The 25,000-nt window shown below is 39.3% G+C and overlaps 1 protein-coding gene across 6 annotated transcripts in view; it reads left to right on the top strand.

The window, feature by feature from the left end:
- Positions 1-25,000, top strand: part of LOC133640990 (serine/threonine-protein phosphatase 2A 56 kDa regulatory subunit epsilon isoform) — a 105,497-nt gene that overhangs the window by 73,380 nt on the left and 7,117 nt on the right. For all 6 annotated transcript variants that reach the window (XM_062034753.1, XM_062034757.1, XM_062034756.1 and 3 more), the window contains 5 exons: positions 13,821-14,017; positions 14,088-14,189; positions 20,507-20,599; positions 20,684-20,814; positions 20,898-20,957. In XM_062034753.1, coding sequence (XP_061890737.1) covers positions 13,821-14,017; positions 14,088-14,189; positions 20,507-20,599; positions 20,684-20,814; positions 20,898-20,957 — 583 coding nt within the window. The remainder of the gene's footprint in view (positions 1-13,820; positions 14,018-14,087; positions 14,190-20,506; positions 20,600-20,683; positions 20,815-20,897; positions 20,958-25,000) is intronic.

Raw genomic sequence — 25,000 nt, 5'->3', positions numbered from 1 at the left:
GTCCAGGGTGTACCCCGCCTTCTGTTCGAATGCAGATGGGATAGGCTCCAGCCACCCCTGTGAAACCAAGAGGGACTAGCGGTTGAAAATGGATGGATTTTTCCGCCGCCACCCTGTCTTATTGTCAATTGGCTCATTCAATGATCTTGAACATATCCTAGCTAAAATCATAAAGTCAGTGAATAACATACTTATATACAACATCCTGTCAGTAAATGTCAGGGTGCATCAGAAATCACCGTATAGATGAAGTGAAGTGAATTATATTTATATAGCGCTTTTCTCTAGTGACTCAAAGCGCTTTTACATAGTGAAACCCAATATCTAAGTTACATTTTTAAACCAGTGTGGGTGGCACTGGGAGCAGGTGGGTAAAGTGTCTTGCCCAAGGACACAATGGCAGTGACTAGTTTGGCAGAAGCGGGGATCGAACCTGGAACCTTCAAGTTGCTGGCACGGCCACTACCAACCGAGCTATACCGCTTCACAATACTCTCGTTTCCAACAGGGAGAAAAGATCGCTCTCAGCACCTGAGCGCGTTTATTCAACAGTAAAATTACCCGGACGCAGTGAGCCCTCTTTTCAGTCGAAAACAACAGCATGCTGCCATTCCTGGAAAGAATCTTTCAGTTTGTGAGGAGTTCTCTCGAACTTCGAGGCTCACATTGAAGGCCGCCGCGTGAATGGGATCCTTGTGGCTGCTCTAACACAAAACACGTCGGACTCTGCAAAGTCACCAACGTTCTCTCTCCATGCTTAATGAAGCCGCTCGCTCTTCGGGCCAGCCCAGAGGAGCGTGGAGCCAAGCTGGGCAGGGCAAGAACACAAGGGCAGAGGGAGAGGAGGAAGAAAGCCGGACTGTTTGCGCTCAGGCCGGAGCCGCGCTCATAAAGCATTTTAGAATAGTTGTGTTGATGGGCCAGCATTTTGCCATGCAACAAATAGTCCTGCTGCTCTTCTCCTCGCGCTTCACAAACTTCAAGTTGACCTCGGCTTCAAGTCGTACACGTGCCAACAAGCTTGTTGACATGTAAAAGTTGCAATGATTATTTCAGTTTGGATGTAAATGAGAGGTGCTCGCTGCACTTTCAGAAGCTGTTCCTAACTGTCAACGTCAAGTACTTAGCCAAGTTTGATAGTCTTGGGTTTTAAATTGTGGTTAGACAGCTTCCACGAAACTTATCTGCAGGCTAGCTGGTTTTGGTGTTGTTTCTACCGGAGCCCGGCCCTAGAAATGTCCGATAATGGCTCTTTTGCCGATATCCGATATTCCGATATTGTCCAACTCTTAATTACCGATTCCGATATCAACCGATACCGATATATATACAGTCGTGGAATTAACACATTATTATGCCTAATTTTGTTGTGATGCCCCTCTGGATGCATTAAACAATGTAACAAGGTTTCCCAAAATAAATCTACTCCAGTTATGGAATAAAAAATGCCAACATAGCACTGCCATATTTATTATTGAAGTCACAAAGTGCATTATTTTTTTTAACATGCCTCAAAACTGCAACTTGGAATTTGGGACATGCTCTCCCTGAGAGATGGGGCAGTGGGGGGTGTATATTGTATTGTAGCGTCCCGGAAGAGTTAGTGCTGCAAGGGGTTCTGCAGTGTTTCACATAAACTGCCAACATACCTGTGGCGGTGGGGGCGGTGCTATGGGCGTGGTCACTATGACATAATCTAGTAATTTGCATAATTTACTACAATGATATGATTTTCTCTAAAAAGGCTCAAAAAATGTATACTTACTAATTAATAATAACAGTTTTATTTTAAACGTCCATCCATCCATCCATTTTACAATATAATTACAACATTTTATGTACATATTTATATACAGATTTGAACAATAAGTTATTCACTGAAATATATTTATTAATTGTGGTTCTTACAAAAAATATATCTTATAAAATATAAAAGCTAAAATGTCTCTTAAAGCTCTGCCCCTTTAATTAGTGCATACTAAATAATTTAACTTTAGCCTACTACTACAACCATATTATTTACCAGCAACATAAAGTGAAACAGAGGCAAAGGTGTCCTGCCACAGTCAGTAACAAATAAACAGAAAACAGTAGTGGTGGTAGATAGACACAGAGCTTCATCAAACATCTGATCCACTGAACAAAGAGCTCCAAAAATCTTGAACTTTAGACTGCCATCAGTTTTACTCCCTACACTTAACCATGTGTTTCCTACTGCCTGCAGACTTTGCACCCTTTGTTATATACACATGTTGTGTTTCTAATATAAATACATTTAATAAAGTCAAATACAAATAAGGCAACAAGAAAAGTATCCTACACTTCTCTTTTGTAAAGTAAATCTGAACAGCCGATATGGGCATCTACATCAACTATATGATTTGCCTGAGAAGCTGGAGAGAATTAAAAAAATTAAAATAATAATTTTTAAATTTTAAATTTTAAATTTTTATTTTATTTTTTTATTTGTGGCGGACGTAATTCTTTCATGGCGGGCCGCCACAAATAAATGAATGTGTGGGAAACACTGGTTCTGGGTATTTGTTCTGTTGTGTTTAGGTTGTGTTACGGTGCGGATGTTCTCCCGAAATGTGTTTGTCATTCTTGTTTGGTGTGGGTTCACAGTGTGGCACATATTTGTAACTGTGTTAAAGTTGTTTATACGGTCACCCTCAGTGTGACCTGTATGGCTGTTGACCAAGTATGCCTTGCATTCACTTGTGTGTGTGAAAAGCCGTAGATATTATGTTACTGGGCCGGCACGCAAAGGGAGTGCCTTTAAGGCTTAATGGCGCTCTGTACTTCTCCCTACGTCTGTGTACACAGCTGCGTTTTAAAAAGTCATACATTTTGCTTTTTGAAACAGATACCGATAATTTTGAAACCAATAATTTCCGATATTACATTTTAAAGCATTTATCGTCCGATAATATTGGCATTCCAAAATTATCGGACATCTCTGTGTTTCCCACACATTCATTTATTTGTGGCGGCCCGCCACGAAAGAGATACGTCCGCCACAAATTAAAAAAAATTAAAAAATACATTTTTTTTTTTTTTTTTTTTTTTTGTCCTTTCCAGCTTCTCAGGCAAATCATATAGTTGATGTAGATGCCCATATAGGCTGTTCAGATTTACTTTACAAAAGAGAAGTGTAGGATCAAGATTTTTGGAGCTCTTTGTTCAGTGGATCAGATGTTTGATGAAGCTTTGTGTCTATCTACCACCACTACTGTTTTCTGTTTATTTGTTACTGACTGTGGCAGGACACCTCTGCCTCTGTTTCACTTTATGTTGCTGGTAAATAATATGGTTACAGTAGTAGGCTAAAGTTAAGTTATTTAGTATGCACTAATTAAAGGGGCAGAGCTTTAAGAGACATTTTAGCTTTTATATTTTATAAGATATATTTTTTGTAAGAACCACAATTAATAAATATATTTCAGTTAATAACTTATTGTTCAAATCTGTATATAAATATGTTCATAAAGTGTTGTAATTATATTGTAAAATGGATGGATGGATGGACGTTTAAAACAAAACTGTTATTATTAATTAGTAAGTATACATTTTTTGAGCCTTTTTAGAGAAAATCATATCATTGTAGTAAATTATGCAAATTACTCATTGATGTCATGGTGACCACGCCCATAGCCACGCCCCCAGCGCCACAGGTATCTTGGCAGTTTATGGGAAACACTGTCTCTAGTCAGAAGGATTTGGAATGCGCCTTATAGTCCGAAAAATACGGTAGTTAATCTTTGCAGACACTTTCAGTTCTATAAACTATTGTCAAAGTATCAAATCGGAACTCGAGATTGGATCGGATCTGATGCCAAAAAAATCGGATCGGGATCAGATGCCAAAATGTTGATTGGGAGATCCCTAATAATAATAATAGAGAATAAGATCAATATAATGGATATAAAACATAAATAAGACTGAAGTCAACACTTAATTTAGGCCAAACATCTGTACAATATGCTTAATGAAGTTTTTAGTTTTTTCTAAATCTGCAATATTTGAAGCACAACGTAGCAAGGGACGGCCGTACTGTACTGTATGTTCGTTATTTGTATGTGTTTACTCTTGGAAACTCCCATCTCTGACCTCCGCTTCGATCTTGAACTAAGCTCAACTGGTATCGGCCATCAGGTCAAATCACACCCATACGGTTCACGTTCGACATAAGCCCACACCTGTTCGACGTGTCACAACGAGGCTACGTGAGTTAGCGCTGTCATCTTTGCCGCCACATGTTGAGAGGCAAACTCTGCTGTAGTCTTGTCTCCTTCCTGTGAATGTGGCTTACAGTGTCCTGCGTGATTATACCTCTATTTATAACTTCCTTTAAGGTGCCTTGCATGCTGCTTTAGCGGCAGCACTGCAGGATCTCTGCAACATTTGCATGTACACCCATCTAACATGCTAATTGTTGTATTGATATATATTTGATTTGAGATATCATGTTAAGGGGTCTGTGAATTATTTATTTATTTTACTTTTTTTTTTTTCAATACTATTATTTTAAATGTTAATATGGTAGAAAGGCAGTAGAAATTGAATGCAATGATATAGAGGGTATTTGTAATGAATAGAAACACAGTGATAGATCTGTGTGGTTTTTACAAGATGACATCATACCTGTGTTGCACCTTGCACATGCACACGTGGTTTTGATTGATTGATTGAGAAGTTTATTGACATCTTAAAGAATTGAATCCATGTAATGCTTTACAAAGGCAAATGGATGGCGCAAAAAGCCAAAAGGCTTGTTTCAAAACCTAAGAAGCAGGTGTTGATAAAATACTTCCTGCTGTGAGATACATTATGATGTTGCTGGTGTACAACCTCTCGTGCTAATAAAAATACTAATACAAATTTTTTATTTTTTTTTCACAACTTTTTTTAATTAATTTTTTATTTTTTAAATATATTACTGATAAGAGTAGGTCAAGGTAAATTTATTTATATAGCGCATTTCTATAACAGACTACTGCCCCAAAGTGCTCTGCATGTTCACCACTGTGTTGATTGATTGATTGAGACTTTTATTAGTAGGTTGCACAGTGAAGTACATATTCCGTACAATTGACCACTAAATGGTAACACCCGAATAAGTTTTTCAACTTGTTTAAGTCGGGGTCCACTTAAATTGATTCATGATACATATATATACTATCATATATACTATCATCATAATGCAGTCATCACACAAGATAATCACATTGAATTATTTACATTATTTACAATCAGGGGTGTGGGGGGGGGAGGGTGGCCTTTCCTTTTAACAACACTCTGTAAACGTTTGGGAACTGAGGAGACACATTTTTGAAGCTTCTCAGGTGGAATTCTTTCCCATTCTTGCTTGATGTACAGCTTAAGTTGTTCAACAGTCCGGGGGTCTCCGTTGTGCTATTTTAGGCTTCATAATGCGCCACACATTTTCAATGGGAGACAGGTCTGGACTACAGGCAGGCCAGTCTAGTACCTGCACTCTTTTACTATGAAGCCACGTTGATGTAACACGTGGCTTGGCATTGTCTTGCTGAAATAAGCAGGGGCGTCCATGGTAACGTTGCTTGGATGGCAACATATGTTGCTCCAAAACCTGTATGAACTTTTCAGCATTAATGGTGCCTTCACAGATGTGTAAGTGACCCATGTCTTGGGCACTAATACACCCCCATACGATCACACATGCTGGCTTTTCAACTTTGCACCTAAAACAGTCCGGATGGTTCTTTTCCTCTTTGGTCCGGAGGACACGACGTCCACGGTTTTCGAAAACAATTTGAAATGTGGACTCGTCAGACCACAGAACACTTTTCCACTTTGCATCAGTCCATCTTAGATGAGCTCGGGCCCAGCGAAGCCGGCGGCGTTTCTGGGTGTTGTTGATAAATGGCTCTCACTTTGCTTAGTAGAGTTTTGATTTGCACTTACAGATGTAGCAACGAACTGTAGTTACTGACAATGGTTTTCTGAAGTGTTCCTGAGTCCATGTGGTGATATCCTTCACATACTGATGAAGCTTTTTGATGCAGTACGGCCTGAGGGATCAAAGGTCACTGGCATTCAATGTTTGAGCTGCTTTCGTGCAGTGATTTCTCCAGATTCTCTGAACCTTTTGATGATATTACGGACCGTAGATGGTGAAATCCCTAAATTCCTTGCAATAGCTTGTTGAGAAATGTTGTTCTTAAACTGTTGGACAATTTACTCACGCATTTGTTGACAAAGTGGTGACCCTCGCCCCATCCTTGTTTGTGAATGACTGAGCATTTCATGGAATTTTACATTTATACCCAATCATGGCACCCACCTGTTCCCAATTAGCCTGTTCACCTGTGGGATGTTCCAAATAAGTGTTTGATGAGTATTCCTCAACTTTCTCATTTTTTTTTGCCACCTGTGCCAGCTTTTTTGAAACATGTTGCAGCCATCAAATTCAAAATGAGCTAATATTTGCAAAAAATAACAACGTTTACCAGTTCGAACGTTAAGTATCTTGTCTTTGCAGTCTATTCAATTGAATATAGGTTGATAAGGATTTGCAAATCATTGTATTCTGTTTTTATTTACCATTTACCATTTACCATGCCAACTCCACTGGTTTTGGGGTTTGTATTAAAAATCCAACTGTTTAGGAATCAATCAAATATATAAGTCTACAGATTGAGTCTATTAGAGTGCTAAAACTGCCAAGAGTTAATCAATAGTCAATATATCGGTGTGCAACCTTTGAAACATCATAAAATTATTTTATTTTTGAGGAAGTTGGATTTTGTGTTTTGTTTTTTTCCTGCTATTTTAACTGTTTTTTTAAACACATAAATAATGTTAATTGTTGTATTTAGCATTTAACCTTTCCTTTCTTTTTAATGAAAACATTCTATTAATCATTTTGTTTTTTGTAACAGCTGAATGAGCAGCACAGTTACAATATTAAAAAACTATTTATGAATGAATTAGTCATATTTGTTGTTAGTAAGCACATGCCTAAAATAACTTAAACTGCATTTAGAAATTGATGGAAAAATTAGACCCATTAAATATTTGTACGCTTTAATGTATGACTAGTCGACAAATCGTCTATCAAAATAGTCCTTTAGTTGCCGCCCTAAATCACACTGACGAGGTTGCTTTTTTAACCTTCATATTCACGTGTGGCCATTTTTCATTCTTTTGACCTCTTTCATTTTCCAAGTAGCCATATAGTGCTAGCAGCACGTGCCTCGTGAACCCTTGACCACAGTAAATGCATGCGCGCCCTCATGTGCACATGTTGAGTATAATAATCCCTCTGCTGCACCTATTGGACATTTTATAGCTCTTACTTGAGGCCAGTGATCTCTGCACCTGTAACTCATATACTTCTTTACTGCCAGCCACTCCCTGGTTAATCATGTGGGTTTGTGCACTGAGCAGCTAGGACAGACCTGGGCAAATTAAAGGCCTACTGAAAGCCACTACTACCGACCACGCAGTCTGATAGTTTATATATCAATGATGAAATCTTAACATTGCAACACATGCCAATACGGCCGGGTTAACGTATAAAGTGCAATTTAAAATTTTCCGGGAAACTTCCGCTTGAAAACGTCTCTGTATGATGACGTGTGCGCGTGACGTCACGACGGCAACGGAAGTATTCGGACCCATACAAACTGCTCTGTTTTCATCGAAAAATTCCACAATATTCTGGACATCTGTGTTGGTGAATCTTTTGCAATTTGTTTAATGAACAATGAAGACTACAAAAAAGAAAGTTGTAGGCGGGATCGGTGTATTAGCTGCGGACTACAGCAACACAACCAGGAAGACAGAAATGCATAGCAGACGCGTTAGCCGGCGAACTCACCTTAACTTCCTCCGTCTCACCGACCGCATCTGTGATCGGGTGAAGTCCTTCGTCGCACCGTCGATCGCATGAACGCAGATGAGGGCTGGCTGGCGTAGGTGGATAGCTAATGTTTTTAGCATAGCTCTGTGAGGTCCGGTTGCTAAGTTAGCTTCAATAGCGTCGTTAGCAACACAGCATTGTTAAGCTTCGCCAAGCTGGAAATTATTAACCGTGTAGTTACATGTCCATGGTTTAATAGTATTGTTGATCTTCTGTCTATCCTTCCAGTCAGGGGTTTATTTATTTTGTTTCTATCTGCATTTGAGCCAGATGCTATCACGTTAGCTCAGTAGCTAAAGAGCTTCAACGATGTATTGTCGTGGAGATAAAAGTCACTGTGAATGTCCATTTCGCATTCTCGACTCTCATTTTCAAGAGGATATAGTATCCGAGGTGGTTTAAAATACAAATCCGTGATCCACAATAGAAAAAGGAGAGAGTGTGGAATCCAATGAGACCTCGTACCTAAGTTACGGTCAGAGCGAAAAAAGATATGTCTTTCACTGCATTCTAGTCCGTCACTCTAACGTTCCTCATCCACAAATCTTTCATCCTCGCTCAAATTAATGGGTTAATCGTCGCTTTCTCGGTCCAAATCTCTCTCGCTCCATTGTAAACAACGGGGAATTGTGAGGAATCCTACCTCCTGTGACGTCACGCTACTTCCGGTAGGGGCAAGGTTTTTTTTTATCAGCGACCAAAAGTTGCGAACTTTATCGTTGATGTTCTATACTAAATCCTTTCAGCAAAAATATGGCAATATCGCGAAATGATCAAGTATGACACATAGAATGGAACTGCTATCCCCGTTTAAATAAAAACAATTCATTTTAGTAGGCGTTTAAGGCCCAGGGGCCAAATGCGGCCCGTTAAACTCTTCAATCTGGCCCGCCGGACATTCCCAAATCATTTTTTTAGATCTTTAAGATGGAAAGTGTAGCTGCCATTATGATGTGCAGTGATTTTTTCTAATGACCTTAAGTCTTGAACTATACAAAGTATTTCAATGGTTGGAATCTGTGCTTTTGCATGATATACTAGTTACTATGGTGATCTAATTAGTTACTATGGTGATCTAATTAGTTACTATGGTGATCTAATTAGTTACTATGGTCATCTAATTAGTTACTATGGTCATCTAAGTCACAGCAGCTCAGACGAGGCACCAAGCAGTGTGGGTGGGGAGTGTTTCCACAGAGGCCAGCCTGAAATGCGGGTGTCAGGGACAGACGAGGAAGGAGATTTTTACAACAAAGTCCTAAAGCTTAGTGATATATCAGATACATCAGATTGTAGGTGGGGGTTTTTTTTTACCCTTCGCTTTCATATTTTGCTGTGTTTGTTGCATTTTTGTTGCGTTTCGCTTGATTGTAAGATATGCCGATGGAGAGGGAGTGTGATGTTCATATGTTGTCAATATTCAGTGTTTTATCGACCTTAGTTAATATTGTAAATCCCACATTCCTTATTTTCATGTACATTCTTGGTGTCTCATTCAGTAAAAATAAATAAAATTCCATTGTTTTTTAAAGGCTTACTGAAATTAATTGTTTTTTATTTAAACGGGGATAGCAGATCCATTCTATGTGTCGTACTTGATCATTTCGCGATATTGCTGTATTTTTGCTGAAAGGATTTAGTAGATTTAGTAGTTCGCAACTTTTGGTCGCTAATAAAAAAAGCCTTGCCTGTACCGGAAGTAGCGTGACGTCGCAGGTTGAAGGCCTCCTCACACTTCCCCATTGTTTACACCAGCAGCGAGAGCGATTCGGACCGAGAAAGTGACGATTACCCCATTAATTTGAGCGAGGATGAAAGATTTGTGGATGAGGAACGTGAGAGTGAAGGACTGGAGTGCAGTGCAGGACGTATCTTTTTTCGCTCTGACCGTAACTTAGGTACAAGCTGGCTCATTGGATTCCACACTCTCTCCTTTTTCTATTGTGGATCACGGATTTGTATTTTAAACCACCTCGGATACTATATCCTCTTGAAAATGAGAGTCGAGAACGCAAAATGGACATTCACAGTGACTTTTATCTCCACGACAATACATCGGCGAAGCACTTTAGCTACGGAGCTAACGTGATAGCATCGTGCTTAACTGCATATAGAAACAGAAGAAATAAGCCCCTGACCGGAAGGATAGACAGAAGATCAACAATACTACCAAACCCTGGACCTGTAACCACACGATTAATGCTATGCCGCCTGTCAAAGCGTAGCAATGCTGTTGCTAACGACGCCATTGAAGCTAACTTAGCTACGGGACCTCGTCAGAGCTATGATAAAAACATTAGCGCTCCACCTAAGCCAGCCCTCATCTGCTCATCAACACCCGTGCTCACCTGCGTTCCAGCCATCGACGGCGCGACGAAGGACTTCATCCAATCATCGATGCGTTCGGCGGCTAGCATCGGATAGCGCGTCTGCTATACTCAAAGTCCTCCTGGTTGTGTTGCTACAGCCAGCCGCTAATACACCGATCCCACCTACAGCTTTCTTCTTTGCAGTCTTCATTGTTCATTAAACAAATTGCAAAAGATTCACCAACACAGATGTCCAGAATACTGTGGAATTTTGCGATGAAAACCGAGCTGTTTGTATTGGATACAATGTGTCCCAATACTTCCGTTTCAACCATTGACGTCACGCGCATACGTCATCATACATAGGCGTTTTCAACCGGAAATTTAGCAGGAAATTAAAAATGTCACTTTATAAGTTAACCCGGCCGTATTGGCATGTGTTGCAATGTTAAGATTTCATCATTGATATATAAACTATCAGACTGCGTGGTCGGTAGTAGTGGCTTTCAGTAGGCCTTTAAGGCGGTCTGTCGCAACGTTTTTAGCATTCAATCAGACATTATTGTGCGTTTTTTTATTGGTGTTCCTAAAAATAGATATACCGGACCCCAGACACATTTTTTTTCTCTAAATTTGGCCCCCGAGGCAAAATATTTGCCCAGGCCTGAGCTAGGATCATCAATGTGGAATCATGGCGATATGAGCTCAGATTGTGACCGTCCGACGTAGCTTTACGTTGGACCGAGGGCCTTCGCTCTCTTCACGCATGATGGCGGCACACGCACAAACACACGCACACACACACGCGACTGGTGGTGTGGCGCCTTTGGAAACTCTTATCTGTTATATAACAAAGGAGCAGCGCTGCTGGAGCGTCATTCCTGAGTCACGGCCGTGGCTCAAGTCTTGAGCTATGAGGTGTGAACTCTGCGTGACCCCCTACCTTCCCCCCCAATACGACCACGGCCATCCCCCCTCGGGGTTGTGTCACCTGCCGCCTGGCCTCACCTCGCTGTGCAATGCACACATTAGTGGGACGTTTACATGACGCAAAACTTGGTCCAGTTTTGGAGCCTAAAACCCCCTAATGCAGGGATGTTCAAAGAAATGGTATTTTGGGGCCCTTCACTACCGTATTTTTCGGACTATAAATCACAGTTTTTTTTATAGTTTGGCCGGGGGTGCGACTTATACTCAGGAGCGACTTATGTGTGAAATTATTAACACATTAGCGTAAAATATCAAATAATATTATTTAGCTCATTCACGTAAAAGACTAGACGTATAAGATTTCATGGGATTTAGCGATTAGGAGTGACAGATTGTTTGGTAAACGTATAGCATGTTCTATATGTTATAGTTATTTGAATGCCTCTTACCATAATATGTTACGTTAACATACCAGGCACGTTCTCAGTTGGTTATTTATGCCTCATATAACGTACACTTATTCAGCCTGTTGTTCACTATTCTTTATTTATTTCAAATGTCTATTCTTGGTGTTGGGTTTTATCAAATACATTTCCCCCAAAAATGCGACTTATACTCCAGTGCGACTTATATATGTTTTCCTTCTTTATTATGCATTTTCGGCCGGTGCGACTTATATTCCGGAGCGATTTATAGTCCGAAAAATCAGGTATATATACATATATGTATACACTACCGTTCAAAAGTTTGGGGTCACCCAAACAATTTTGTGGAATAGCCTTCATTTCTAAGAACAAGAATAGACTGTCGAGTTTCAGATGAAAGTTCTCTTTTTCTGGCCATTTTGAGCGTTTAATTGACCCCACAAATGTGATGCTCCAGAAACTCAATCTGCTCAAAGGAAGGTCAGTTTTGTAGCTTCTGTAACGAGCTAAGCTGTTTTCAGATGTGTGAACATGATTGCACAAGGGTTTTCTAATCATCAATTAGCCTTCTGAGCCAGTGAGCAAACACATTGTACCATTAAAACACTGGAGTGATAGTTGCTGGAAATGGGCCTCTATACACCTATGTAGATATTGCACCAAAAACCAGACATTTGCAGCTAGAATATTCATTTACCACATTAGCAATGTATAGAGTGTATTTCTTTAAAGTTAAGACTAGTTTAAAGTTATTTTCATTGAAAAGTACAGTGCTTTTCCTTCAAAAATAAGGACATTTCAATGTGACCCCAAACTTTTGAACGGTAGTGTATATATGTGTATATATACATATGTGTGGATTAGGGCTGCAACAACTAATCGATTAAAATCGATTAGAAAAATAGTTGGCGATTAATTTAGTCATCGATTCGTTGGATCTATGCTATGCACATGGACAGAGGCAATTTTTAAAATGTATTTATTTAAATAAACCTTTATTTATAAACTGCAACATGTACAAACAGCTGAGAAACAATAACCAAAATAAGTATGGTGCCAGTATGCTGTTTTTTTTCCAATAAAATACTGGAAAAGGATAGAAATGTAGTTTGTCTCTTTTATCCGATTATTAATCGATTAATCGAAGTAATAATCGACAGATTAATCGATTATCAAATTAATCGTTGGTTGCCGCCCTAGTGTGGATATATATGTACATATATGTATATGTATGAATGTATGTATAAATATATGTGTGTATGCATGTATGTATAAATATATGTATGTATGTGTGTATAAATATATATGTATGTATGTATAAATATATGTCTGTGTATGTATGTATGTATAAATGTCTGCATATATGTGAATATGTTTGCATATATGTATATATGTATGCATAAAGGTATATATGTTTGTATATATGTAAGCATATATGTGTGTATATATGTATGCATATATGTCTATATGTATGCATAAATGTATATTAATGCATGTATATATGTGTGTGTATATATGTATATTATATATGTGTGTGTGTTTGTGTGTGTATTTGTTTAGTTTTTTTGAGTTGATTAAGAATCGTTACATATTACGTATTTTTTTGTCACCCCTAACCACTAGTATAGGTAAAGAAGTAAATAAATGTCTACTGACTGAATCTATAGTAAACAAGCTCCAGCAACACCTTAGCTACATAAATCACATTCCGAAGACATTTTTTTTACAACTGCCAAAAAAGAGGAACATCTTTTTTATGTCTCATTTATGGAAATCCCAAGTTTGAATGGCAGTGTTCTTCTATGTTTGCTAGTCAAATTCAAATGTGAATGCAAGGATGTGTTCACAGTGGCCCCAGTTCCTTGATATGACAGGAGCACTTTAGTGACTAGGAGTTTGCTGCAAAAAAGTTTGTCTCCCAAGTTTTTAACTAAACCTGAGCGCCGTCATGATGCCATTCTCAAGCCGGATTTGGCCCCCAGGCTGCAAGTTGAATAACCCTGCCCTCATGTGTCTTAACTGTCACATTACTTTCTTTGCATCACATTTTAAACGCTGTTAAAGGCTATTTCAAAGTGATGTTCATCTTTTTTTAGTCAAATTGCAACAAACGGACAGTGTGTTTGTCAACCAGGCTAATCATTGTGTGTGTGTGTGTGTGTGTGTGTGTGTGTGTGTGTATGTATGTGTGTGTGTGTGTGTGTGTGTGTGTGTGTGTGTGTGTGTGTGTGTGTGTGTGCGCGCACGCAGACGTACCGGCCCCGGAGCAGCCTGAGCTGTTCCTCAAGAAGCTGCAGCAGTGCTGTACGGTCTTTGACTTCATGGACACGCTGTCAGACCTCAAGATGAAGGAGTACAAGCGGTCCACACTCAACGAGCTGGTGGACTACGTGACCGTCAGCCGGGGCTACCTGACAGAGCAGGCCTACCCTGAAGTCGTCAAAATGGTCAGTGGACTTCCAGATCCTGCGCAGCATCCGCTACGGCCGTTTGTGACGATTTTGTCTGCACTTTCAGGTGTCTCACAACATATTCCGGACCCTTCCGCCCAGCGACAGTAACGAGTTTGACCCGGAGGAGGACGAGCCCACGCTCGAGGCCTCCTGGCCTCACTTACAGGTAACGTTTGAGGACCGGGTTTTCTCTCCGTCTTGATGCCAAAGCAGGGCTCTCAAACTCAATCCACCTGGGGGGCCGCTGGTGCTCGAGTCACTTTAGAATCACGTTCGAACCACCTGACTCAATTGAACTATTTCTACCAGCAGCTTCAGTCACTATAAATCTAGAAACGGTTTCTCGTTCCACAGGAGAGGGTCCGAGACACTTCTGCTTGCTTAAACCAAGTTGCTCTTTGAGTTGCCCAAAGTGTGTTTGTGTTGTGTGTACCGTTATTGTAGTTAGTATCTACTGGGATTGAAGATTGCCAGAATAAATTGAACTACGAGTGATGGATTTAGCCTCATACACTGCAAAAAGTCAGTGTTCAAAAACAAGAAAACAAAATACAAAAATGAGGGGTATTTTATTTGAACTAAGCAAAATTATCTGCCAATAGAACAAGAAAATTCGGCTTGTCAAGACTTTCCAAAACAAGTAAAACTAGAGCGCAATTTTGATTTTTGGGGTTTTGGTTTTTTGACTAAAGTGTTGTGTACACGTTTTTTGATGTGTGTGTAAAATTTGGTGAGTTTTGAAGCATGTTAAGGGGGGCAAAGTAGTGCGCAAAGCTGCGGAAGAATAATAATAAAGAATAATAAAACCTTGCAAATTCAATAGGTCCTTTCGTCCCATTGCAAAAGGACTCCCTTTGGGATTCCTTTGACAATGGGCCGTGCGGGCCATAATTAAAGCTGCAAGCAGCGATGGACGGGACCGACTTTGACGGCACATAAAATCCAAACCGGAGCTTTAATTAAAACTCTTTCGTCAACTTTTAATCAGAAGGGTTCAATCTCTCTCCTGTGCTAGTTTGAAGCCGAGACGACAAACGCGCTCAGAGGAGATAATGTTTGAAAAAAGGTGACCGGTTTTTACAAAACTTTTGTTTTGAAGGGGGAATTGCAAACTTCCTGTTGATTTTTGCTGGGGGTTGTCAGTGAATGAAATCTAGGTCTAAGTGAGACCTACATAGAGATTTTTGTTTCATGTCTTTACGACATTCCTACTGGAAGTTACAGGCAGTTTTGTCTGTGTTTTCTTCCTAGGGGGCGCCAGAGCGCAATTTTGAGTTTTGGGGGTAGGTTTTTTGATTAGATCGCAATTTTCGCCAGTCCTGATTGTTGTGTCCAGTTTGGTGAGTTTTGAAGCATGTTAAGGGGTTCAAATTATAGCTCCTAGAGGCAAAGGTGACTGTTTTTACAAAACTTTTGTTTTGAAGGGGGAATTGCAAACTTCCTGTTGATTTTTGCTGGGGGTTGTCAGTGAATGAAATCTAGGTCTAAGTGAGACCTACAGAGAGATTTTTGTTTAATGTCTCTACGACATTCCTACTGGAAGTTACAGGCAGTTTTGTCTGTGTTTTCTTCCTAGGGGGCGCTAGAGCGCAATTTTGAGTTTTGGGGTTGGTTTTTTCTATTAGATCGCAATTTTTGCCAGTCCTGATGTGTGTGTCCAGTTTGGTGAGTTTTGAAGCATGTTAAGGGGTTCAAATCATAGCTCCAAGAGGCAAAGGTGACTGTTTTTACAAAACTTTTGTTTTGAAGGGGGAATTGCAAAATTCCTGTTGATTTTTGCTGAAGGATGTCAGTGTATGGCAGGGGTCGGCAACCCGCGGCTCCGGAACCACATGCGGCTCTTTGACCACTCTGATGCGGCTCAGCTGCATACTTGCCGACCCTCCCGGCAGATGTTCTCCAGAAATGTGTTTGTCATTCTTTTTTGGTGTGGGTTCAAAGTGTGGCGCATATTTGTAACGTAACAGTGTTAAAGTTGTTTTTGTACGACTACCGTCAGTGTAAGCTGTGTGGCTGTTGAACAAGTATGCCTTGCTGGCACTTACGTGAGCAAGCAAAAGCTGCATTCAACATGTGGCCAAGCAGGTACGCTGTTTGGGCAGGCTGTAGAGGGCGCTAAAAGCAGTGCCAGCACGTCCTGAAATTTGGGAGTCTCCCGGAAAATTGAGAGGGTTGGCAAGAAAGACGCTATCAATCACCATTCAGTTAAAAGTCGCGGGCCGCACTAACATTACATTTCCTTATTAAGATGCGTGCCGGTGCGTGTGTCAGAGACCCCTGGTTAACATAACGCAAAGCAATTTAAGCTCTGTATGCGGTGTTTTTCATTTTAAATTTTCAAAAATTTTTTGTGGCTCCCATTGTTTTTCTTTAATTTGTGAAACTTTCCAAAATGGCTCTTTGAGTGGTAAAGGTTGCCGACCCCTGGTGTATGGAATCTAGGTCTAAGTGAGACCTACATAGAGGTTTTTGTTTCATGTCTCTACAACATTCCTACTGGAAGTTACAGGCAGTTTTGTCTGTTTTTTCTTCCTAGGGGGTGCCAGAGCGCAATTTTGAGTTTTGGGGGTAGGTTTTTTGATTCGATCGCAATTTTCGCCAGTTCTGATGTGTGTGTCAAATATGGTGAGTTTTGAAGCATGTTAAGGGGGTCAAATTACAGCTCAAAGAGGCGCTGGTATAATAATAATAAAACCTTACAAATACAATAGGGGCCTCTGTCCCAAAGGGACATTCGGTCCCTAATTAGCTAACCTCAATGAACCCAAAAATACCTTAAAATAAGTATATTCCCACTAATAACAAGTGCACTTTTTTCTTGGTAGAAAAAAAAGAGACCTTTTTGCTCAATATGTTGAAAAATATTCTTAAATGAAGTAAATGCTAGTGCCATTACCTTGACATAATGATATGCGCTCGGCATCATGATTTTTTTTTTCATGCTTGAAATAAGAAATTATTACTTTAAAAAGCAGTTTTATACTTGTGAGTGTTGATGACACAGCTTTGCAACAGTTGATATTCTAGTTTCAAGCATGTTTTACTCAATATAGGTTATCAAATCTCAGCTACAAGCTGTAATATCTTACTGAGATAATTTAGGACCAAAACCCTTAAAACAAGTAAAACACTCTAACATAAAATCTGCTTAGTGAGAAGAATTATCTTATCAGACAGAAAATAGGCAAATATCACCCTTATTTGAGATATTTAATCTCACTTATATTAAATTTTTTGCAGTGTAGCGCCATATATGAATAAAAGCTGGTAGACATTGTCACACAATTCAGTTTAGTCAAGTCTGCATCTTTGATGTACATTTTTAACCTTCAAACATCCAAAAAGGTCTGCAAATTTTCGCCATTTCCAGGTGTTGTTTTCCTCAAAATTCCTCCAGATAAGTTCTTACAGAACGGAAACGTCCCCCTGATCAAGCACTCCCTTGGTGCTCTGGGTGCATCTGGTTAAAAGCAGCCTCAGAAACCTTGCGCTAGTGTTCGACCAGTCAAAGTCTTTGGAGGGTCATTGTCGTCAACTCACCAAAAACTGTTAATCACCTGAGAAATATCTCTAAAGTGAGAAATTTGCTGTCAAAATAGGATCTCGAAATGATCATTCGCGCCTTCATTTTGTCTTGCATTGACTGTTGCAATTATTTTTTCGATAAGTCAACGCTAAACAGACTTCAGACGGTACAGAATGTGGCTGCCAGACTTTTGACCACACTACCCCCATTTGATCCAGTCTTCATTGGCTTCCAGTCAAATTTCCAGTTTAAGATTTTGGTCCTGACTTTCCGTGTGTTGCATGGTGGGGCCCCTCAGTACATCACTGATTTGTTACGCCCCTACACTTCAGGGTGCAGCCTCCGGTCTTCAGGCCAGGGTCCACTAAAGATCCCCAAAACTCATTTCCAAACCCGTGGAGACCTGGCATTCCAGGATATAGCTCGCACTTTGAAGAAACATTTGAAGGCTCCTCTTTTTAGTAAAGCTTTTAGTTAGTAGCTATAATTTTTGTATTCACCTTTTAATGTTTTGTACAGCGCTTTGTGATTTTACCATGAATTGATTAACGTGGACCCCGACTTAAACAAGTTGAAAAACGTATTCGGGTGTTACCATTTAGTGGTCAATTGTACGGAATATGTACTGTACTGTGCAATCTACTAATTAAAGTTCCAATCAATCAATCTGTGAAAAGCGCTTCAGAAATAAAAAAAAATGTACTTACTTACTCGTTCTGTAACTAGTTGGTCCTAGGTATTTTATCCCATCGCTTTCAAAATGTACCCAGAGAGATCAGACCTATGGAGGATGCTACATTTCCAAACGTTTAGGTTTTCATTATAGGATGTGGGCGACCAAGATCAACTTTTTCCGTAGGGTGTCGAAAAAGTCACACATTTTTGATAGAGCAGGAGTCTCAAAATCAAAGCCAACCAGTTAGCCTGTAAAAAAAAAAAAAAAAAATCTAGAGATTTTTGCAGTAGAAATTCTGGTGACTGGTGAAATTCTGAATTCTGGTGTTTGATTCCCTGTACGATCTACGGCCATTTTTTCACAGTGTATTACTGTAATGGGAAAAACACTGGGGATAGGTTGATTGGCAACACTAAATTGGCCCTAGTGTGTGAATGTGAGTGTGAATGTTGTCTGTCTATCTGTGTTGGCTCTGCGATGAGGTGGCGACTTGTCCAGGTTGTACCCCGCCTTCCGCCCAATTGTAGCTGAGATAGGCTCCAGCGCCCCCGAAGGGAATAAGTGGTAGAAAAGAATGGATGGATGGACAACCTATGTTATTTTTACGCAAAAATTTTGGCAACGAAAATGCAGATTTTTTACAGAAATATCTACGCATTTTTTTTTTTTACAGTTCATTGTTATAAAGTGGAAAAATACCTTTGTTATTTTTACTGCAAAATTCTGGTGACTGAGCTGCCTTTTTGAGTCCCTGTAAGATCTACGGCCATTTTTTCGCAGTGTATCACTGAAATGTGAAAAACACAACCAATGTTATTTTTACGCAAAAATTTTGGCAACGGAACTGCTGATTTTTTACAGAAATATCTACGCATTTAGTTTTTTTTTTACAGTTCATTGTTATAAAGTGGAATAATACCTCTGTTATTTTTACTTTAAAATTCTGGTGACTGAGCTGCCTGTTTGATTCCCTGTAAGATCTACGGCCATTTTTTCGCAGTGTATTATTGTAATGTGAAAAACACAACCGATGTTATTTTTACGCAAAAATTTTGGCAACGGAAATGCTGATTTTTTACAGAAATATCCACACATTTTTTATTTTTTATTTTTTATTTTTACAGTTCATTGTTATAAAGTGGGAAAATACCTGTTATTTCGACCGCACAATTCTGATGACTGAGCTGCCTGTTTGTTTCTCTGTAAAATCTACGACCATTTTTTCACAGTGTATTACTTTAATGTGAAAAACACAACCTATGTTATTTTTACGAAAAAAAAATGTGGCATTGGAACTGCTGATTTTTTACAGAAATAGCTATGCATTTTGTTTTTTTACAGTTCATTGTTATAAAGTGGAAAAATACCTCTGTTATTTTTACCGCAAAATTCTGGTGACTGAGCTGCCTGTTTGTTTCCCTGTAAAATCTACGGCCATTTTTTCACAGTGTATTACTGTAATGTCAAAAACACAACCATTGTTATTTTTACGCAAAAAATTTGGCAACGGAACTGCTGATTTTTTACAGAAGTATCTACGCATTTAGTTTTTTTTTTACAGTTCATTGTTATAAGGTGTAATAATACCTCTGTTATTTTTACTGCAAAATTCTGGTGACTGAGCTGCCTGTTTGATTCCTTGTAAAATCTACGGCCATTTTTTCGCAGTGTATTACTGTTATGTGAAAAACACAACCAATGTTATTTTTAGGCAAAAATTTTGGCAACGGAAATGCTGATTTTTTTATAGAAATATCTACGCATTTTTTTTTTTACAGTTCATTGTTATAAAGTGGAATAATACCTCTGTTATTTTTACTGCAAAATTATGGTTACTGAGCTGCCTGTTTGTTTCCCTGTAAAATCTACGGCCATTTTTCACAGTGTATTACTGTAATGTGAAAAACACGCCAAATGTTTTTTGTAGGCAAAAATTTTGGCAACAGAACTGCTGATTTTTTACAGAAATATCTACGCTTTTTTATTTTTTTACAGTTCATTGTTATAAAGTGGAAAAATACTTCCGTTATTTTTACCGCAAAATTCTGGTGACTGAGCTGCTCCTTTATTACCGTAAAATCTACGTTCCCTGTTTTTACAGTGCACTACTGTAAATGGAGTATGTGTTACATTTGGTAGCCACCGTGAGGCGGGCAAAACGGAATGACACGTCATGCTAAAATTGGCCCGCGGCCCCCACTTTGGGTGTCCCCTACACTGAGCTATGTGAGGCTTCAAATAGAGACCCTTGCTTTGAAGTGACAGTGCCTTTCCTTCCTAGTTGGTATACGAGTTCTTCATCCGCTTCTTGGAAAGTCAGGAGTTCCAGCCCAGCATTGCCAAAAAGTACATTGACCAGAAGTTTGTCCTCCAGGTGAGTCCAGGACACTGTCAGCTTCACTGCCGCATGGTGTCCCTTCCTCACCTCCCCGCTTGCCCCACTGTGTCGCCCCCTCAGCTCCTGGAGCTGTTCGACAGTGAGGATCCTCGGGAGAGAGACTACCTGAAAACCGTCTTGCATAGAATCTACGGCAAATTCCTGGGTCTGAGGGCTTTTATACGAAAACAGATCAATAATATTTTTCTACGGTGAGCACGATCATTTTTGCCCTTCGGTTCTTTCTTCAAACAGCATTTGAGAACATTCCAATTCCAACCTGTGCTCTCTGCAGTTTTGTTTATGAGACGGAGCACTTCAACGGGGTGGCTGAGTTGCTGGAGATCCTGGGCAGGTATGTGGAGCACCCCCACCACAACACTCACATACCCACGGTTGCTGGCGAGAGCACGGTCCTGTGGGAATGTTTGTAGAGTGGACAGGGAGAAGATGGTTTCTGATGACATTTTCTGACTGATACTGCACATATCAAAGATTTTGATGGGTTCAATTCTCAATGTTCCGATGACTATTTAAATGATAAAACCGGGTTTTTACCCCGGTCCCTATTTGCAGCCTTGGCGTGTTGAATGTCATTGGAAAACTTTTTGTGACAATGCTACACCAAAAAAATAATCTAATTATTATTCCACCGCAAAAGTTTGCCGTAGGCCACAGTTTTCATCCAATTAGAACCATTCGAAGAGCAGTTCAAAGATCGGTTCAAAGATCAGTTCAAAGATCAGTTCAAAGATCAGTTCAAAGATCAGTTCAAAGATCAAGTCTAAGATCAGTTCAAAGATCAGTACAAAGATCAGTTCAAAAATCAAGTCTAAGATCAGTTCAAAGATCAATTCAAAGATAAGATGAGCTCCCCCAAAAAATAAAGAAAAATATACCCCAAGGTACCCAGAACTCCCAGTTTTCCAGGACATTTTTCCCGTTGAAAATAAATGGACCGTTTGTCGAACTTGCACAATTCCCACATTTCTCAACTGATTCGAACTGTTCCACCATCTCATCTCACTCATCTTTTCCAAGCTGAAAAAAATTCCTGGAATTTTTCCAAGGCCCTATTTTCACCTCGTCCTGGAAAGTTTTCACAGTCCGCATTTTTCACCCGTTTCCGACCATTCCGCCTTCAAAACATTCCTCTTAGTTGGGACAACAAATGTTCCTATTTTTTTCCGTACAAATTCCTGTTTTTTTCCAGGAATTCCAAAATACCAATTCAAACTGTTACTACGTCAACTTTTTTTAACCGTTTTGAAAATTTGTAACGCCAACCCATTCATATCTTCTAGGACAATTGTGTTAGCGTCAATATGTTTAAAACATCCCGGTTTTACAGAAATTCCCAAATTTCCAAGAAATTCCCGTTCCAATGAATGGACATTATATATATATATATATATATATATATATATATATATATATATATATATATATATATATATATATACAATATATATATATACAATATATATATATATATATATATATATATATATATATATATATATATATATATATATATATATATATATATATATATACAATATATACAATGCCTTAAATTCTCAAAATTTTGCACCATTTTTAAACCCGATTCCGACTTTTCAACCATCCACCTCCCCTACTCTTCCCATCTATCAAACGCAAAACATGTTTTCCCTTTCCCAAAAAGCCCGGTTTTCCCGCAATTTTCTCCCCATTGACAATGAATGGGAAATATACAATCGATTGCATATCTCACATTTCTCATCCAATTTAAACCGTTCCAACATTCAGACACTCCGCTCACCTTGGACGATCAAACTACCATTTTCCAAGCTGAAAAAATTCCAGTAATTTTTCCAAGGCCCTATTTTCACCTCGTCCTGGAAAGTTTTCACGGTCCGCATTTTTCACCCGTTTCCGACCATTCCACCTTCAAAACATTCCTCTTAGTTGGGACAACAAATGTTCCTATTTTGTTCCGTACAAATTCCTGTTTTTTCCCGAAATTCCAGGAATTCCAAAATACCAATTCAAACTGTTACTACGTCAACTTTTTTTAACCATTTTGAAAATGTGTACCGCCAACCCATTCATAGCTTCTAGGACAATTGTGCTAGCGTCAATATTTTTAAAAAGTCCCGGTTTTACCGAAATTCCCAAATTTCCAAAAAAATTCCCATATTTTATATATATATATATATATATATCTACAATGCCCTAAATTCTCAAAATTTTGCACCATTTTTAAACCCGATTCTGACCTTTCAACCATTCACCTCCACTACTCTTCCCATCTATCAAACGCAAAACATGTTTTCCCTTTCCCAAAAAGCCCGGTTTTCCCGCAATTTTCTCCCCATTGACAATGAATGGGAAATATACAATCGATTGCATATCTCACCACATTTCTCATCCAATTTGAACCGTTCCAACATCCACGAACGCCACTCACCCTGGACATTCAAATCAGCATGTATCCCGGTTCTGAAAATTCCCCGATTACCCGGAATTACCAATAATTTCCCTCTATTAAACATGAATGGGTAATATACAAACTTCTGCATATCCTTCATTTATCAACCGATTCGAACCGTTCCAACATCCACACACTCCACTCACCCTGGGCGTTGAAGTATTTCAGTTCCACTTACCGTATTTTTCGGAGTATAAGTCGCTCCGGAGCAACGTTCCCTCTAATTTTTCATGTGTGTGAGCAAACGCATAAACTCCCTGAGCATTCAGTGGAGCCCATGTGAGCAACATCAGACGTGCACACTGTGGCTACACCAGCAGCACACCTGTCCCAAACCTGACTAAATAACAAGTTCAATCTCCATCCATCCATCCATTTTCTACCGCTTGTCCCTTTCTGGGTCGCGGGGGGTGCTGGAGCCTATCTCAGCTGCATTCGGGCGGAAGGCGGGGTACACCCTGGACAAGTCCCCTCCTCATCGCAGGGCCAACACAGATAGACAGACAACATTCTCTTATTATTATAATCAAATGACAGAAGTCATTTCCATTTCTAATATAAGTGTTTAGGCCCACTTACAATGACAATAACAACAAATATTGTTTTTCATGAACTGTGTACTTGTATTGTTTGTCTGGGTGGAGGTCCTGCTTTGGAAATAATTTGTACCCCTTTCAGACATTGCATTTAGTTCCCATTAAAACATTCACATGATGCACAATGACATGTAAGCAGGGGATCATGTGTACATTCCTGCAACTTCCTGTTTGTAAAAAATATATTTATATTAGTATCTATTTAATATACTAACAGCATTTCATGATTAATATTTATAAATTAAGATTCCTAATAAATGACACTAGAATAAGCACACATTTGATTGGTAAATCATAGTGTAACGACCTGGAATGACACTTTGTGTGGTGTTGGAGTTGTCCGACTTTTTGTGTGGCTGTAAACGCATCACTGGCTAAGTGCCATATGTGCATGTGTTGGCGCAAGTGAGAAAGAGCGAGCGGCTGCTGTTGATATAACAAAGTTGCTTTTGGTCTGGTTTGTACTGCAGAAAATGACCAGTTTTGCTAGATATCATTTTTTTTTACTAATGTTTTGGTGATGTGTTTATGGCCGACAATAAAGAGTTTTGCTCAGTAAAGTGATGGATGGAATTCATGTCCTCAAAGCATCTCGACAGACAATATTTGAACAATGATGAAGAAAACTGTTTTCTCTGTCGTGTCCGTGTGTCAAATTGTTATGCGCTTATTTTTTTATTTGACTTTGTGCGTGGCATAGATTTGCTGTGCGCAGAGGACGCTTGAGCAGTGCGCAATTGCACAGGAGCGCACCTTAGAGGGAACGTTGCTCCGGAGTATAAGTCGCACCGGCCGAAAATGCATAATAAAGAAGGAAAAAAACATATATAAGTCGCACTGGAGTATAAGTCGCATTTTTGGGGGAAATGTATTTGATAAAAGCCAACACCAAGAATAGACATTTGAAAGGCAATTTAAAATAAATAAAGAATAGTGAACAACAGGCTGAATAAGTGTACGTTATATGAGGCATAAATAACCAACTGAGAACGTGCCTGGTATGTTAACGTAACATATTATGGTAAGAGTCATTCAAATAACTATAACATATAGAACATGCTATACGTTTACCAAACAATCTGTCACTCCTAATCGCTAAATCCCATGAAATCTTATACGTCTAGTCTCTTACCAGAATGAGCTAAATAATATTATTTGATATTTTACGGTAATGTGTTAATTTCACATATAAGTCACTCCTGAGTATAAGTCGCACCCCCGGCCAAACTCTGAAAAAAACTGCGACTTATAGTCCGAAAAATACGGTAGTCAATATTACAATGATTACATTGATATTTTTTATTATCACAAAATCTTTTGTCTGTTTTT

Source organism: Entelurus aequoreus, linkage group LG23 (genome assembly GCF_033978785.1).
Source record: "Entelurus aequoreus isolate RoL-2023_Sb linkage group LG23, RoL_Eaeq_v1.1, whole genome shotgun sequence".
Classification (NCBI taxonomy): Eukaryota; Metazoa; Chordata; class Actinopteri; order Syngnathiformes; family Syngnathidae; genus Entelurus; species Entelurus aequoreus.
The sequence above is the reverse complement of the archived record's forward strand: the minus strand, read 5'-3'. Positions and strand labels throughout refer to the sequence as shown.